Source organism: Triturus cristatus, chromosome 5_2 (genome assembly GCF_964204655.1).
Source record: "Triturus cristatus chromosome 5_2, aTriCri1.1, whole genome shotgun sequence".
NCBI classification, from domain to species: Eukaryota; Metazoa; Chordata; class Amphibia; order Caudata; family Salamandridae; genus Triturus; species Triturus cristatus.
The window spans coordinates 754875980-754893157 of record NC_140588.1 but is presented as its reverse complement, the minus strand read 5'-3'; the positions used below and the strand labels follow the sequence as shown (position 1 = coordinate 754893157).

Sequence of the window (17178 nt, the reverse complement as noted above, 5' to 3'; positions counted from 1 at the left end):
TGCAGCCCCAGGGAGGAAATCCCGGCTGGTAAAATCCTCCCAGATGAAATCACAGCAGGAGCTTGTGCGATGACTGGGGCTGATGGTTAGCACTGAAGACTGGAGATGAATCCTGGAGCACTGGTTTGGAGCTGAGGAGTTGTGCAAGGACGGGAGTAGGAGTGGTGCAAACAATTGATCAGGACTGGTCAAGGACTGGTGCAGGGCTTGTTCAACAACTGAGCTGGACTGGTGCAAGAACTGGTACAGGACTGGTGCGAAGACTGAAGCATGACTAGTGCATGGACTGGAGCAAGGACTGGAGCAAGCAGGGGAGCAGGACTAGAGTATGGACTGGAGTGAGGACTAGAGCTGAACTGGAGCTAGGACTGGAGCATCCAAGGAGAACTGGCGACCAGGAAGCAAATCACACAACAAAGAACATTCAAAGTGTTGCAGCACAAGGATATACTAGAAAACACCTCCTTATGTAGGTGAAGAATAAGAAGCTATTCCAGACCTCCCTTTGCCGCAATCTTAGATTGGGAAGACACCCCTTACCCTTCATTCCATGTCTGCCATTTTTCTTTTGGAAGAACAAACTCTCAGTTACACCCAGTGACTGCTGGGAACAAGAACACACCGTTCCTGCAGCCTAGGGAAAGACACCTATTCTGTCTCCTTCAGGGGAAGGAAAGTCTGCATGTCAGCCTGCACCAGCAAGCTGGCCACTGCCAGATGAGTTCCTTGTTGCTGTGGTTACCGCTTTGAGAGTTTCTGTGTTGCTCACTAATTTATTCCCTGCCCGCACTGAAAGAGCTTGCCTGTGGTGGTCGGGAAGTTCAGGCTAGGTGGTGCAGTATAATATCATAACTCCCTCCTGAGGCTGCGTGTTAATCTCGAAGCTGTCTGAAGAAGGAACGGACCAAAGTAGGAGCATGAACGGATAAGGCATATTCCAAAGATTGCTCAGTAGGTGGATAACCCTTCCAGTTGAGACATTGAAGTTTGTCTATGAAGATATGTGAGAATCATAGATCTCCTCTACTTCCAATTCTGCCAAGGCATTAACCATAACATGAGGTAGTAATGAAATTTAATGTTGGAAAGTATCTCAGCATAAGGGTTACAGTTATGATGAATGAAACCCTGGATGCATCCTCCAAGTTTGAGACAGTAGGAGTTTGAATGCTACTGGATTTATTAGCTGAATACCTGTGAATGGTTCAGTGAAAACTGAACATGTAAATATTGTGAGGATAGTCAGACTTTATCTCCAATTTTATATGGAGGAGTAGGGATTCAGAGAATCCATAGCATTAGACTGTAATTCTAATAGTTTAAGACCTTTAATAAAATTAGTTCCTGCACGTGCCAGTTGATTACTAAAGATCTTTCATCGAGGAAGACCATGTAGGCAGAAAAAAGAAGAACCCTTAATAGCACTGTGCATAATGTTATTGTAAAATAATTCTTCTAATGCTATGTATGAAGACCAATTCCTCTGACTGGAGTCACAAAAACAACTTAAATAATGTTCCAGATTCAGATTGTCTCGCTCTGTTTGGCCAATGGTCTGTGGGTAATTTTCAGAAAACATGGCAATCTCAATCCAAAGATCTTAAAGAAGGCTTTCCAAAATGTGAATTATATTGTGACTGTTAGAGTCGGGGATCTCTGGTTGGCGCAAGGTTGCCCTTGTGTCAAGCAGGAACCCTCTCCTCCACGTCAGGGCGCAGGATAACCCCTTTTGAATGACCCTTGCTCACCCTCTAGGTGCGTGGCGTGAGCAGCCAAGGCGATTCCTCAGGCGTTGTTGGTTAAGCACTTCCAATCATACACACAGTAAATACATTAATCCCCCCAGAAACGGACACCAGACTTGGATATATATAAAAATACGATTCTTTATGTAAAAATAAGGTATATATATCTCAGCAGACTTATCACAAGACCAATAACGTTTTCGCTAGGCCACCAGGTTATACAGCAGGCAAATGTTCTTGGTTCGTAGTTTCAAATGGATAGTTTGTAGTCTCTTTACTTGTAGCTCCAGTACTCACAGAGATCGGTTCCTGCGAACGGGGAAATAAGGCGTTGCGGGCCCCGAGCCCGATACTGGACTTCTTTCGTGATTAGGAGAGTCGGCACAGGTCGGTGCGACTCTCAACTTCGGGAAGTGTTCTTGGGTCCTCAATCAGCAGGTGTGGGCAAGTAGGCAGGCGCGGCCCGCGACCCTTTGGCACGGCGGTGCAGGAGGGTCTCCACAGCGGGGGCGGCGCGGCCTGAGATGTCCGGGGATAGCGAAGCGGGGTCACAGGGCACAGTCAGTGCAGCTGGATGACCCGGCGTAGATCACAGTCGTCGGACGGCTTCCGGCAGGAGGGGTGATAGCGCGTTCAACGCACTCCAATGGCAGGCGGTGACAGGGGTGCAGGCGGCCTGGCCCGGGGACAGAGAGCGGCTCCGGACGGAGCGGGGCTCTCACGGGATTGCGGCAGGCGAGCTCCTGAGTGTCACGGCCCTAAGAGGGGCGATGAGGGGCGCAGTCTCTTTTCCGGCGGGATGCACACACGGCTCGAGTTGGAGGACGAGCAAGAAGCACAGAGAACCCACTGGTCCTGGGGTTCAGTTCAGGGGGCAAGCTCAGATCAAGCCCTTGGAGAATGTTCAAGCACAAAGTAGCAAAGTCTTTTCAATAGTCTCTTCCTCTCCTTTCTCAGCAAGGCAGGCAGCAGGCCAGCTCCTCCAGCGTCTCCTTCTCCTTCTAGTCGGGCAGAGGTTCTTTGTGGTAAACAGGATTCCGATTTCTTAGGAGCCAGGCTCCTACTTTTATACCATGATTCTTTTGTTCTTTAGCGCCAGGGGGCCTAGGCCTGGCTCAGTCCAGTTCTGGAGCACTTTGTTATGGTGACTCTGCTCTTTCCTTTCAGCAGCAGGGCAGAGACATCAGCCGCCCCACAGGGGGTGGCGCCGGCTTTGTGGTGGCAGAGCACAGGTCTATTCAAGAGTCAAGGTGTACTCCTCCCACCCATCCTGGTGTAATCTCTCTACCCACCACCTGGCAGCCAGCCTGTCTCTGGGGATTCCCCAACCCTGCTCCTTACTGTTGCTAGGCAGAACACACACACACACAGCAGAGGCGGACTGAGATGGTCAGGTCAGTAAATACTAACTTTCTAAAAGTAGTATTTACAAACCCAGGATATTAAAATAAACTTGACTACAAGAAGTATTTTATTATTCTGAGTTCAGGCATACCAAACTTGACACTCTACCATGCTCTCTGAGTCCACTGGGGTCACAGCGTTGGCGTGATCCCAGCAGCCCATTCTGGCCTATGGAGAGCAGGTAGCCTTCAATAGTGAAAAACGACAAGGGCTGTAATTCACTACTAAGACATGCCACACACATCAGGGCATGTCCTACCTTATGCCTACAATGCACCCTGCCCTTGGGCCTACCAGAGGGGTGGCTAATATGTAGGTAAGGGAAGGTTTAGGGACTGGCAAGTGGGGGCACTTGCGCAGTCAGCGCGACGGTCCCGGACCGCGCACAGGGTCTGCGGTGGCAGACCCTAGACACACTTTACAAGGCCGCTTCCGTGGGTGGCGCAACCAGCGCTGCAAGCCCACCAGCAGCATTGGCATTCACAAGCCCTGGCACCCCTGGTGCACTTTACTGGGGACTGACAGTGAATCCAATAAACAAATCATGGACATCAACTTACAGGTACACTTTACTTCGGGAGCACTTGCACTGCGGCACGGATTAGCCGTGGCGCAGTGCCCTGAGCGGACAACACCAGCAAAACAGTCGAGGCACACCATCAAAAAGTGGAAGGGAAACTCACGCCAAGGTGCCAGGTCTAACACGTGTCCCCTCCAGCTGAAATGTGGGGAGAACTACCCTTGCCCAGGGGGTTCCTCGTCACTAAGGCGGAAATACCTGGACAGACCGTCAGCGTTGGCGTGATCTGTACCAGGACGGTGTTCCACCGTAAAGTCCATACCCTGTAGGGAGATGGACCACCTCAACAGCTTCGGGTTTTCACCCCTCATTTGCAGCAACCATCTGAGGGGCCTGTGGTCCGTCTGAACCCGGAAGTGAGACCCAAACAAGTAGGGTCTTAGCTTCTTCAGCGCCCAGACCACAGCAAATGCTTCTCGCTCAATTGCACTCCACCTACTTTCCCGTGGAAGTAACCTCCTACTGATGAAGGCTACGGGTTGATCCCAGCCCTCCTCAGTCATCTGTGAAAGAACAGCCCCTACACCATGCTCTGAAGCGTCTGTCTGCACTAGGAATTCCTTGGAGAAGTCAGGGGCCAAGAGCACGGGCGCCGTGCACATGGCAGTCTTCAGGGTGTCGAAAGCTTTCTGACAGGTGTCAGTCCAAATCACGTTCCTGGGCTGCTTCTTAGAAGTCAGCTCTGTCAAGGGGGCAACGATCGTTCCATAACCCTTGACAAACCTCCTGTAGTACCCAGTGAGCCCCAGGAAGGCCCTCACTGCGGTCTGCGTCTTGGGGGGTTCCCAAGCCAGGATGGTCTCAATTTTGGGTTGCAAGGGTGCCACCTTGCCACTCCCCACTTGGTGTCCCAAGTACACCACGGAACCCTGCCCGATCTGGCACTTGCTTGCCTTGATCGTGAGGCCTGCTCGGCGCAGCGCCATCAACACTTCCCAGAGGTGGCGCAGGTGTTCGGGCCAGGTGGCACTGAACACTGCGATGTCATCCAGGTAGGCGGCACTGAACGCATCCAGCCCAACCAGTACCTGGTTGACCAACCTCTGAAAGTTGGCAGGGGCATTCTTCATCCCAAATGGCATGACTCGGAACTGGAAGTGCCCATCTGGTGTAGAGAATGCTGACCTCTCTTTGGCCCCATCGGTCAAGGCGATCTGCCAGTACCCAGACGTTAAATCAAACGTACTGAGGAACCGGGCAGCTCCCAGCCGATCAATGAGCTCGTCAGCTCTGGGGATGGGGTGCGCGTCAGTCTTCGTGACTGAATTGAGTCCTCTGTAGTCCACACAGAACCGGAGTTCAGGTGTGGCTCCCGGCGCAGCAGCCTTTGGGACCAAGACCACGGGGCTGGACCAAGGACTGCTGGAGGACTCAACCACCCCTAGCGCAAGCATTTTGGAGACCTCCCCCTTGATGCAAGCTCTGACCCTGTCAGTTACCCTGTAAGCCTTGTGCTTTACAGGTAAGCTGTCTCCTGTGTCCACATCATGGACGCACCAATCTGTGACACCAGGAACCAGGGAGAATCTGTCGGAAAACTGTCCCAGCAAGTGGCGGCAGTCTTCCTGTTGTTCGGGCGTCAGGGTGGGTGAGAGGTTAACTCCATCCACTGACCCATCTTTCTCAGAGGCCACTAAGAGGTCAGGAAGAGGCTCGGTCTCCTCTTCCATTCCATCATCAGTGGCCAGCAGCATGCCCACTTCGGTCCTCTCTAAGTGGGGCTTAAGGCGGTTAACATGTAGGACCCTCAAAGGGTTCCTGGGAGTCTGCATGTCCACCAAGTAGGTGATAGGACTTTTGCGCTCCACAACCTCAAATGGACCTGTCCACTTATCCTGAAGTGCACAAGGCTCCACTGGGGCCAAGACCCACACCTTTTGTCCAGGTTGAAGCTCTACCAGAGTGGCATTCCGGTCGTACCACCGCTTCATCTCCTCCTGGCTGGCTTCCAGATTTGCCTCAGCAAGTTGCCTGAAACGCCTAGTCTGGTTTCGGAAGGCCAGCATGTAACTATATACATTCTGGGGAGGTTTCCTGGGAGATTGCTCCCAGCCTTCCTTTACCAAACTTAGAGGTCCTCTTACCGGGTGACCATACAGAAGCTCAAAGGGGCTGAACCCTAGAGACTTCTGTGGCACCTCTCGGTAAGCGAAGAGCAGGCATGGCAAGAGGACGTCCCACTTACGCCTCATTGGACCGTCCAGGCCCATGATCATGCCTTTGAGGGTTCGGTTGAATCTCTCAACCAACCCATTTCCTTGGGGGTGGTAAGGAGTGGTGAACTTGTAAGTTACCCCACACTCCTTCCACAGGGATTTCATATATGTGGATATGAAATTGGTCCCCCTGTCGCTCACCACCTCTAGAGGGAATCCCACTCGGGAGAAAATTCCCATCAGTGCCCGTCCCACCACGGGGGCCGTCACTGTCCTCAGAGGGATGGCTTCAGGGTACCGGGTGGCATGGTCCACCAAGACCAGGATGAACCTGTTGCCCAGGGCTGTCCTGGGGTCCAGAGGCCCCACAATATCAATACCCACTCGTTGGAATGGCGTACCGACCACAGGGAAAGGTTGCAGAGGAGCCTTGTGCTTCCCTCCGCTCTTACCACTTGCCTGGCAAGTCTGACAGGTTCTGCAGTAGGAATCTGAATTCTTATGCATTTGGGGCCAGTAAAAGTGGGTGACAAGCCTGTCATAGGTCTTGTCCATCCCCAAATGTCCTGCTAAAGGCACATCATGAGCCAGCCCCAGTAGGAAGGTTCTGAACTTCTGGGGTACCACCAGCACACGGGCTGACCCAGGTTCAGCAGCCTTAGGCTCGGAATACAGGAGGTCACTCTCCCAGTACACGTAGTGTGTTTTGGCCTGAACACCATTGGCCTGGTCTGCAGCCTGCTGCCGCATACCCACGAGAGAAGGGCATTCTTTCTGCTCCCTGCAGAATTCCTCCCTGGAGGGACCTCCTTCTTGCTGCCAATGGGTCAGCTCAGGCAAGTCTCCCAGTTCGGCAATCTGTTCCCCGGTAGGCTCCAGAGCATCCCCCTCAGGGTCTACTTCCTCCTGGGCCGTGGGAACTTCGGGGGCCGGTTTCCCGCGCCTCCTGCGCCTTCTCCCTAAGGCCGGTTCCTGGACCTCTCCCTCAGGCTCCAGGACCCTCTCAACACCCCTACTGGCTGCCATGGACCGGGTGGTCACGCACGCCCAGTCGGGTAGACCCACCATCCTCAGATGCGTGGTCTTCTCCACCTTTTCCCAAGGGGAGCTCTCCAGGTCGTTCCCTAGCAGACAATCTACAGGCATGTCAGTTCTCACAGCGACTTGTAGAGTACCAGAGACCTCCCCCCACTCAAAGGGAACTTGAGCCATTGGACAACGACTCTCTACGTTGTCAGCATTGACAACCCTACAGTAGGCATTGGGTACAATCTGCTCTTGAGACACCAGGTGTTGCCTCACCGAGGTCACGCTGGCTCCTGTATCTCTAAGAGCCTCCACCTTCCTTCCATTGATGGTCACCACTTGCCCATATTTCTTAGTGTTAGAGGGCAGGTAGGTTACAGGGACCATCTCACTGTCTCCTAGCGAGACTAGGGTCATCTGCCCGGGACCCCCACCCTCCTGGACTGCTACTTCCTCCCCAAAGTTAACACTAGCTACTTGCCGGGGTGGAGCACCAGTGGGTGCGGTCTTACCAAACAGGCGACACTTAGGATCAGAGGCAATGTGACCCGGATCACCACACTTATAACAATTGAAGGGCCCCTTTGGAACAGGTCTACCTGTCGGGGCCCCGTTCTGCTGCGGGGGTGGGGGAGGCTGAGAACCCTTCTGCTGGTTCCCTTGGGAATTACTTTGGGGGCCTTTTTGGAACCCCTTCTGTTTACCCTTGTCCCCCCCACTCTTCTGCTGGGGACCCTGCCCACCTTTGGCGGAGTCTCCCACTTGACCCTTGTGGACCCTGGTGCTGAGCCAGCGGTCCGCCTCCTCAGCAAGCTTCCTCGGGTTGGACAGCTTGCTATCAATCAGGTGCTGGCGTAGCTCAGGAAAACATTGACTGGACAAGTGCTCCCATGCAATTAAATCAAGCAGCCCTTGATAATCATTCACTTTGCTACCCTTCACCCAACCATCCAGTGCTCTGCAGAAAAAGGTCACATATTCCACATACGTACTCTCAGGGATCTTCTTAGTCTCCCTGAACCTCTGTCTATATAGCTCAGGAGTTAACCCATACCTGGTCATTAAAGCTTCCTTCATATGGGGGTATGAGGTCTGGACTTCTAGGGGCAAATCTAACAGTGTGTCACGCCCCTCAGCAAGGAACCTTCCCCACAACCCCGCTCCCCAGTCTTTCTCAGGGACCCGGTGTGAAGACATGGCCACCTCGTAGGCCCTAAACCACTGCCCTATGTCATCCTTTCTAAAATACTCCTTTACTACATCTTTGGGGATGTACACCTTGGACTCTACCTGCACTGGTGGAGTGCTGCCACCAGAAGGAGCGGTGTCCAAACTTTTCGCCTTCAGCTCCAACTCCTTCAATCTGATATCATGATCCATTTGGCGTTGTTGTGCCTCCAGGGCCAACTTCTGCTTTTCCATTTCCATTTGTCCTGCCAACTTTGCCATCTCCATTGCATGCGCCCTGTCTGCTGCCCTGTCTGCCAGCTCCTCTGGCGACCGGACTCTGCTGGGCTCCTCAAGGTTGTCGGGTGGAACGATGTCCCCCGCATTCCGTGGGTCTCGTGACTCCTTCCAGGCTCTCAGCGCCTTGGCGTACTGGGTTCTCCTCTTGAATCCAGCATGGGGGACTCGGAATTTTACACTGTAGCCTCTCAATTGCTCTATCGTGTAGCCTTCCAGTCTCTCCCAATCCACCTCATCTATTCCAGAAATCACAGAGAGTGCTCTTCCAGCGGAGTGTGAGCCAGGCATGGTTGCAGTAATGGCAGATGTCTCAACAAAGTTCCAAAAATGAAAACCTGTGGCTGCGTTACTTGGTCTGCTCTCACTATCTGGTGATTAATAATTCACTGTATGCAAATTACAAGTGCAAATCCGAAATCCCAACCGCTGCCAACAAATGTTAGAGTCGGGGATCTCTGGTTGGCGCAAGGTTGCCCTTGTGTCAAGCAGGAACCCTCTCCTCCACGTCAGGGCGCAGGATAACCCCTTTTGAATGACCCTTGCTCACCCTCTAGGTGCGTGGCGTGAGCAGCCAAGGCGATTCCTCAGGCGTTGTTGGTTAAGCACTTCCAATCATACACACAGTAAATACATTAATCCCCCCAGAAACGGACACCAGACTTGGATATATATAAAAATACGATTCTTTATGTAAAAATAAGGTATATATATCTCAGCAGACTTATCACAAGACCAATAACGTTTTCGCTAGGCCACCAGGTTATACAGCAGGCAAATGTTCTTGGTTCGTAGTTTCAAATGGATAGTTTGTAGTCTCTTTACTTGTAGCTCCAGTACTCACAGAGATCGGTTCCTGCGAACGGGGAAATAAGGCGTTGCGGGCCCCGAGCCCGATACTGGACTTCTTTCGTGATTAGGAGAGTCGGCACAGGTCGGTGCGACTCTCAACTTCGGGAAGTGTTCTTGGGTCCTCAATCAGCAGGTGTGGGCAAGTAGGCAGGCGCGGCCCGCGACCCTTTGGCACGGCGGTGCAGGAGGGTCTCCACAGCGGGGGCGGCGCGGCCTGAGATGTCCGGGGATAGCGAAGCGGGGTCACAGGGCACAGTCAGTGCAGCTGGATGACCCGGCGTAGATCACAGTCGTCGGACGGCTTCCGGCAGGAGGGGTGATAGCGCGTTCAACGCACTCCAATGGCAGGCGGTGACAGGGGTGCAGGCGGCCTGGCCCGGGGACAGAGAGCGGCTCCGGACGGAGCGGGGCTCTCACGGGATTGCGGCAGGCGAGCTCCTGAGTGTCACGGCCCTAGGAGGGGCGATGAGGGGCGCAGTCTCTTTTCCGGCGGGATGCACACACGGCTCGAGTTGGAGGACGAGCAAGAAGCACAGAGAACCCACTGGTCCTGGGGTTCAGTTCAGGGGGCAAGCTCAGATCAAGCCCTTGGAGAATGTTCAAGCACAAAGTAGCAAAGTCTTTTCAATAGTCTCTTCCTCTCCTTTCTCAGCAAGGCAGGCAGCAGGCCAGCTCCTCCAGCGTCTCCTTCTCCTTCTAGTCGGGCAGAGGTTCTTTGTGGTAAACAGGATTCCGATTTCTTAGGAGCCAGGCTCCTACTTTTATACCATGATTCTTTTGTTCTTTAGCGCCAGGGGGCCTAGGCCTGGCTCAGTCCAGTTCTGGAGCACTTTGTTATGGTGACTCTGCTCTTTCCTTTCAGCAGCAGGGCAGAGACATCAGCCGCCCCACAGGGGGTGGCGCCGGCTTTGTGGTGGCAGAGCACAGGTCTATTCAAGAGTCAAGGTGTACTCCTCCCACCCATCCTGGTGTAATCTCTCTACCCACCACCTGGCAGCCAGCCTGTCTCTGGGGATTCCCCAACCCTGCTCCTTACTGTTGCTAGGCAGAACACACACACACACAGCAGAGGCGGACTGAGATGGTCAGGTCAGTAAATACTAACTTTCTAAAAGTAGTATTTACAAACCCAGGATATTAAAATAAACTTGACTACAAGAAGTATTTTATTATTCTGAGTTCAGGCATACCAAACTTGACACTCTACCATGCTCTCTGAGTCCACTGGGGTCACAGCGTTGGCGTGATCCCAGCAGCCCATTCTGGCCTATGGAGAGCAGGTAGCCTTCAATAGTGAAAAACGACAAGGGCTGTAATTCACTACTAAGACATGCCACACACATCAGGGCATGTCCTACCTTATGCCTACAATGCACCCTGCCCTTGGGCCTACCAGAGGGGTGGCTAATATGTAGGTAAGGGAAGGTTTAGGGACTGGCAAGTGGGGGCACTTGCGCAGTCAGCGCGACGGTCCCGGACCGCGCACAGGGTCTGCGGTGGCAGACCCTAGACACACTTTACAAGGCCGCTTCCGTGGGTGGCGCAACCAGCGCTGCAAGCCCACCAGCAGCATTGGCATTCACAAGCCCTGGCACCCCTGGTGCACTTTACTGGGGACTGACAGTGAATCCAATAAACCAATCATGGACATCAACTTACAGGTACACTTTACTTCGGGAGCACTTGCACTGCGGCACGGATTAGCCGTGGCGCAGTGCCCTGAGCGGACAACACCAGCAAAACAGTCGAGGCACACCATCAAAAAGTGGAAGGGAAACTCACGCCAAGGTGCCAGGTCTAACAGTGACTCTCAATTTGAAATTATGTCTTGAGGTAGTCCATGTAGCTGAAAGATTTCTTTTAAGAAAATATGAGTCATAAACTTGGCAAAAGGCACATTCTTGAATTCTTTGGTGAATGAGTCTATCATGATTACTAGATTTCCTTCAGAAAGAGGCAAAACCACAATGAAATCAATTGAAATGATATGTCATGGTTGTGGAGGTGCAGGTGGTAGGAGAAGTTGGCCTAGTGGTCTTCAATAATGTGACTTTCTTTGAGCACATAAGCCACATGAAATTACATATTGCTCGGTATCCTTCCAGATCGATGGCCACAATCAAGATCGTAGTATACGTCCTAAGGTAGCCTTGACTCCCTTGTCCAGACATTGGAGAATCATGGCATATTCGGTGGACTTCCTGTTTTAGCTCTTGAGTGGGGAAAAACATTGTGTCACTTTCAAAATAAATGTTATCCCATAAGGTTAAGGTTACTTTGATGTTCTTCTTCATCTGACTCCACAGCATAGTTGTTCTTAACCTATTTAAGGAAAGACTGGGCTGGATTCTTGGAGATTGAATATTATTTTGATTATCCATAAGCGGTGATTCTGGATATCTGTAAGATAGGGCATCAGCTAGGACATTCTTTGAAGTAGGTATATATGTTATGGTAAAGTCATATTGACTAAAGAAATGTGCCCATCTGGCCTGGTGGCTGTTCCTGCATTACATTGTCTAGATACCACAAATTGATTTAGGAAGTCTGAAAAAGTACTCTCCGTGAATCTTTGGAAAATTGCAGGATAATTACACAGCCCAAAGGGTATTTTTCTATATTCAAATTAACCCAGTGGAGTTCGAAATGCTGTCTTACATTCGTCACTAGCCTTTATCCGTAAAAGGTGGTAGGGCCCCTGAAGATCTTATTTGGTGAAGATCATGGCTCCTCTAACAGACTCTAGATTAGGATATCCTTGATGAGAAGAAATGGATATCGATCCTCTACAGTTATCTTGTTTAGTACCCTGTAACCAATACAGGGTCGGTGTTCATTGGATTTCTTTGGCATGAAAAATATTGAGGCTCAAGTAGGCAAAGTAGATTGAAAAATCAACCTGGCTCAACGCTTCACTCTCAGCCAGGGACAAATATTACATTCTTCGCAAATGCACAGAAGGCATATTGATTGGAGGGCATTTTTTAGGCTAGATTCCATGCGTTGAGCCCAGATTACAACCCTTGGTGACCAATCATCCCCTATGGAGTAACAGTTCTCATGGCAAATTTGAGAGGACAGCAATATAGTCCTAGTAACCCAATTTGCATAAGGATTATGATGAATAAGTCAAAGAATGCCTAGAATCAAGGCATAATTCAAAGAGGTATTTAGTTCTAAGGGTAACACTTCCTTATGATCGCCAAAAGTTAAGTGTAATAGTGTAGTCATTTCCTTAAATGCGACCTGAGACTAAAGTAGTCCCATCTACTGTCTGAACTTGTTTAGCAGATTTCTTTGCAGAGTTTTTGAGACTCTTTCTTTCTTTCAGCAGCCGGCCCATTTCTTGTCCATATACAGGCCACTAGCTTCACAGTCTGGTAGTGCAGAAGATTCAATACTCCTGCCTTCAGGAAGTATTGGCTTGGTGTAATTAGGAGCAGGGGCAAGGATGAGTCAAACTATCGAGACATTCTGACTAAAGGGATTTGATTTATTTTTCCTTTCCCTAAGGACAAAATTTGATGTTTCCCAAGGGCCTTTGAGGATGGATTGGACAGGAGTGGACTAGATGTTCTGAAGATTCGCAACACATGCATAGCTCTTTTTCTCTGCAGTGTTCTCTTTCTTCTGCGAATGAGGCTGTTTGGGCTACTCTTCTCTGCATATGTTCCTCGCTGGAAACTGACAAAGGTTCTTATAGAGCAATTTCTGGCTGTCTAGAGAATACCTGTGTTTCCCCGAGCACAGGGAAAGCTCTAGTTTTTCGATTTTTCTGTTCTGTGTTCAGGCAGATGCACTCACTGAGTAGGACTGAGTCCATCAGTTCAGTCATGAGGTGGGGCAAGCAGAATGTACCAGCTCCCCCTTAAGCTCTTTCTTCAGCCCTCTTCAAGAGTCATTAAAGTTCTCTCTACCCATGTGGTCTCTGTGGCTAGTTGATGAAACCAAGTGATATAGGCCAACACATTGGAGCTTCCTTGTTGATTGTCACAGATGACTTCCTCAACAGGAGATTCCTTCTCAAACATCTTTTTAAAAGTTGTTAGGAAGCTTAGGTACTCAGTGAGAGTGGGATTGTTAGATGTTACCAAGGGTTTAGCACAGGCTGGACCAGCAGGGCTTGAATCAAATAATGTACTTTAGTTTGATCTTGGGCAAATTGTGAGTCAATGCACCTGCTTGGAAAAGACCGAGGGAGAGAGACAAAGAAAAGGAGAAATAGAAAAAGAGTACCAAAGCTGCACAGACTTGAATCAGCCTTAAGCCTCTTTAATCCACTGCCAGACACTCTCCGGCCCTTCATCACACTCTTGCAGATTTCTACTTTCTCCCTTTGTGGATGTTTCTTTGAATTTCTCTTCCTTTGTCTTTCCACTTTGTGTGCTTTCCCTCATTTGCCCTCAGTAAATTTCTGATGCCGAAAATATGTACTGGTACCCAAAATTTAGCACGGTGGCCCCACCGGCAACCACTGGCTCGAACTAAGCACTGCTTTCCATACACCTTTACATTTTAAGTATGCTGTCAGTAACATTTGTGGTGATTTTGGGTTCACAAACAAAAAGGTGCATTCTTAATGCCTCTCTGTAACTGGTAAGCATTTCCAGAAAGATGGGGTTGGTTTTGGTGATTAGTTACTAAACATTGTGACCCATAAAAATAAGTAGCTAATATGTAAGTCATCAATTAATATACATTGAAACATTAAAATATGGTATATGACAGCAACTGCAATGGCTATCACATCCTGCAAGGGAAAATATGTTAAAAACTGTGAGTGTTGTAAATGTTAAAATATTTTTCTTTTCCTCCTTGGTAATAGAAACTTTTATTTTAATGGAATAATACACATTTTTAATTCTATAGGTGCCCAGGAGTCAGAAATTCAGCATTTTCACTGTACGTTTTACAATTGGGAGCATCTCATCTGCACATGGATATCAGTCTCAAACCCACCCTCTGGCACAAATTATTATTTGAGTTATTGGTATGTATGGGTTTCTATATTCTCTCAAATGAAAGCCATGGTAATCACTTAAAAAAAAGAAAGGAGGAGAGTGAGTTACATAAAAAGGACACACAGAGAGAAAACAATATGTGTGAGAAAGTGAATGCATGAAAGAAATAAACCATAGAAAAAGGAAAAGAAGATAGAGGGTTAGTAGGTGGGTGAGAAAGAGGAATAAAAGGAACAGCAGAGAGAAAGAGAAAACAGAGAACAAGAGGGAGGTGGCACTAAAAACACCAACATATGTATATAATGGCGATTGTCATATCAGAGGTGGAGTAATTCAGAAATATGGCCAAAACCTTAGATAAAGGTGCAATCAAAGATTAACCACTATTCACTCGTACTCTGTAGCATATAGCAGAAAGATATGAAGGTACCCAGTACTAATTATGAGTCCATACTCTATTGAATTTCATGGGATCATTTATTTAGTAAGTTCTTCAATGTCTTTGTAATTTTAATTTGTCATATGTTTTATATCCAATTTCTCATGCTGCACTTAGTTCATGATGCTCACAAAAATGAAGGCATCAAAATTAAAAATAAAATACAGTTATAAAATTGTCATTGACAGATCCACATGTTCCCAAAATCACAAGGGCTAACTCATATAAAACTTAGTCTTCATTTTCTCTAATAATAGAATGTACTTCACATAAAGTGTGTGCTAAAAACACATTTTCCCCATAAGTATTCAGGAGAAAAACGTACATCAAGGTTGCCTGACACAATTTTGGAGCAAAAAAGAACATGTACAGACCAAAAACTAGGCAACCTCAGGATGGAAACACTTTCAGTGAACAAAACACAAAGCCACCCAGTCCGCAATTTCATGAGTTTATGGTGGGCCTTGCTGCAGTATTTTTGTTTGTGAGAAGCTCCCAAAGCGCGGATTTTTTTATTTAAAAAAAGAAAACACAATATCAATGTTCTATTATGTTAAAAAGATTCTCCTAAATCGTTCTATTAACAGAAAGCCTATTGGCACTACTGCAGACACTTAACCAAGCTTCAGAAGAAAACAAATCTGAATATTTCTGGAAAATGCTGAGACAACAATAGAGTATTTAGGGCCAGATGTACATAGCACTGGTTGCAAAATACTGGTTGCAGTTTGCGACCACTATTTTTGCGACCAGTATGCTATTTTGCAAACCAACCTATGTGCCAATAGGCCAGTTTGCAAAAGACTGATTACTAGTTGGTCGCAATATGATTATTAATGAGGTAGGTCACAAATTGCAACCCGCAAGGACTTGCAGCCATCACAAAGATGGTGGCCTCCTGCGGTCAACAGGCCACCATGTCCGTGACCGCTTTTAAATAAAGATTTTTTTTTAACTGCTGCTCATTTTCCCTAAAGAAAACCAGCATGTGTTTGCAAAAGCAAGATCACTAAATAAGGCGTGGAACAAAGATGCATTGGCCAAATTCTGGTGTATGTCTCATTACCACCCACTTTCCAAATGAGGTCCAAAGAACTAGATTTCCATAAGAAAGAGCAATATTTTCTAGTTCTAAGTTTTACTTACAGGCTTACACCAAGATGTGATAATACTACTCAACGATGGCAGATGAAAATGAGTATCAAATACTGCTTAAGAAATTATTGTACGGATTTTGTCCAGAAAGCCACTTTGGTGGGCAGGGACATCTTAAGGATTTTGGGGTCCCTAACCCAAATGTATTTTGGGGGCCCCTGTTTGGAACCACTTTCAATTTATGATTCAATTTCAGCTCTTTCATCCCTCTTTTGTCAGTGCAAGGCACACTGGTCCAATTTCTAAATCTGTTTGTGTCTAATATTCTGGGATAGCAACGTGTGTTTTTAAATTGTACCACAGCAGCAGCTAACTAATATTACTGGGAATAATCTCTGTGTCACCCTCCCATTTCTCATCTGTGAGGTCCTATTGTCATCTAAAAGAAACTTTTATGGATGTTGCATGAAATTAAAACATTTCTCTGTAAAATGTCTGTAATAGACTCACACATCACCCACACTAAAAACACATTAAAGTAGGACAGTATTTAAAACAATCTGTTTAAGAATTATTCAAGGTCACCAGGGCAAGACTCTCTGCAGAACAGAGTTGGCTCTATCAGGAGCCCCCTGTCCATGCCTTAAAACATCTCTGTTGTTAAGGGGAATAATGCAGGTTTCATTTTTTTAAAAAGAAAAAATAGCTTTTGTTGTCAATGGTACGCTATTTTTCAAGGACTTGTATGAAACATATCTTCCACTAGCATGGTCTCTAAGCGCATGTATGTAAGTACATAGCTGTCCTTTATGGATTGTCTGGAGTGCACACTCCTCAATGTATACGTTGTAATACGTTGAATCCCTGAAGATCTTAGACTGTTCGCAGAATGGGTTCCACGCCGGTCACAGCATAGAGTCTGCCTTTATTGCTGCCACTGACCATATTCGCATGAAGCTGGATCAGGGTGGATCGGCGGTGCTGATTATGATCGACCTATCGGCGGCATTCTACACCATCTCCCCGGTGCGCATGGTTCAGCGTACATTATCAAATGTTGCATGAAAGTGCAGTGTTTCTAAATTGAGTGGATTGTGCTGTATCAGCGGCAGCGCATTACATTATTTGCTTTTAAGTGTAGATAATATTGAAGTGTGATAAACATTGAAGTCTAGCCCATTAGTACAGTACCGCAATTATTTTAACATATTGGGCACTTTGTTTCCGTAGTGTGCAAATGGTTCCTACTATATACTGTAGCTTTACAAATAATGCTTGGGCAGCGAGTCTCTTTACCAAATACTATAAGAAGTGTAACATTCAGTCGTAGTTAGACAGTACTGGTGGGTGCATCCTAAGAACGGTAAATTCTGGGGTTTTCAGACCTGGTTACAATTGGTGTTGGGTCATTTATAAGGTAATATGGCATGTTAGCTTTGGCTACTACTGTTGAAGA

At 48.1% G+C, this 17178-nt stretch overlaps 1 protein-coding gene across 4 annotated transcripts in view; it reads left to right on the top strand.

Moving 5' to 3' along the window:
- IL13RA2 (interleukin 13 receptor subunit alpha 2) overlaps nucleotides 1-17178 on the top strand; it is a 638692-nt gene that overhangs the window by 301048 nt on the left and 320466 nt on the right. For all 4 annotated transcript variants that reach the window (XM_085607852.1, XM_085607854.1, XM_085607855.1 and 1 more), the window contains exon 5: nucleotides 14097-14217. In XM_085607852.1, coding sequence (XP_085463978.1) covers nucleotides 14097-14217 — 121 coding nt within the window. The remainder of the gene's footprint in view (nucleotides 1-14096; nucleotides 14218-17178) is intronic.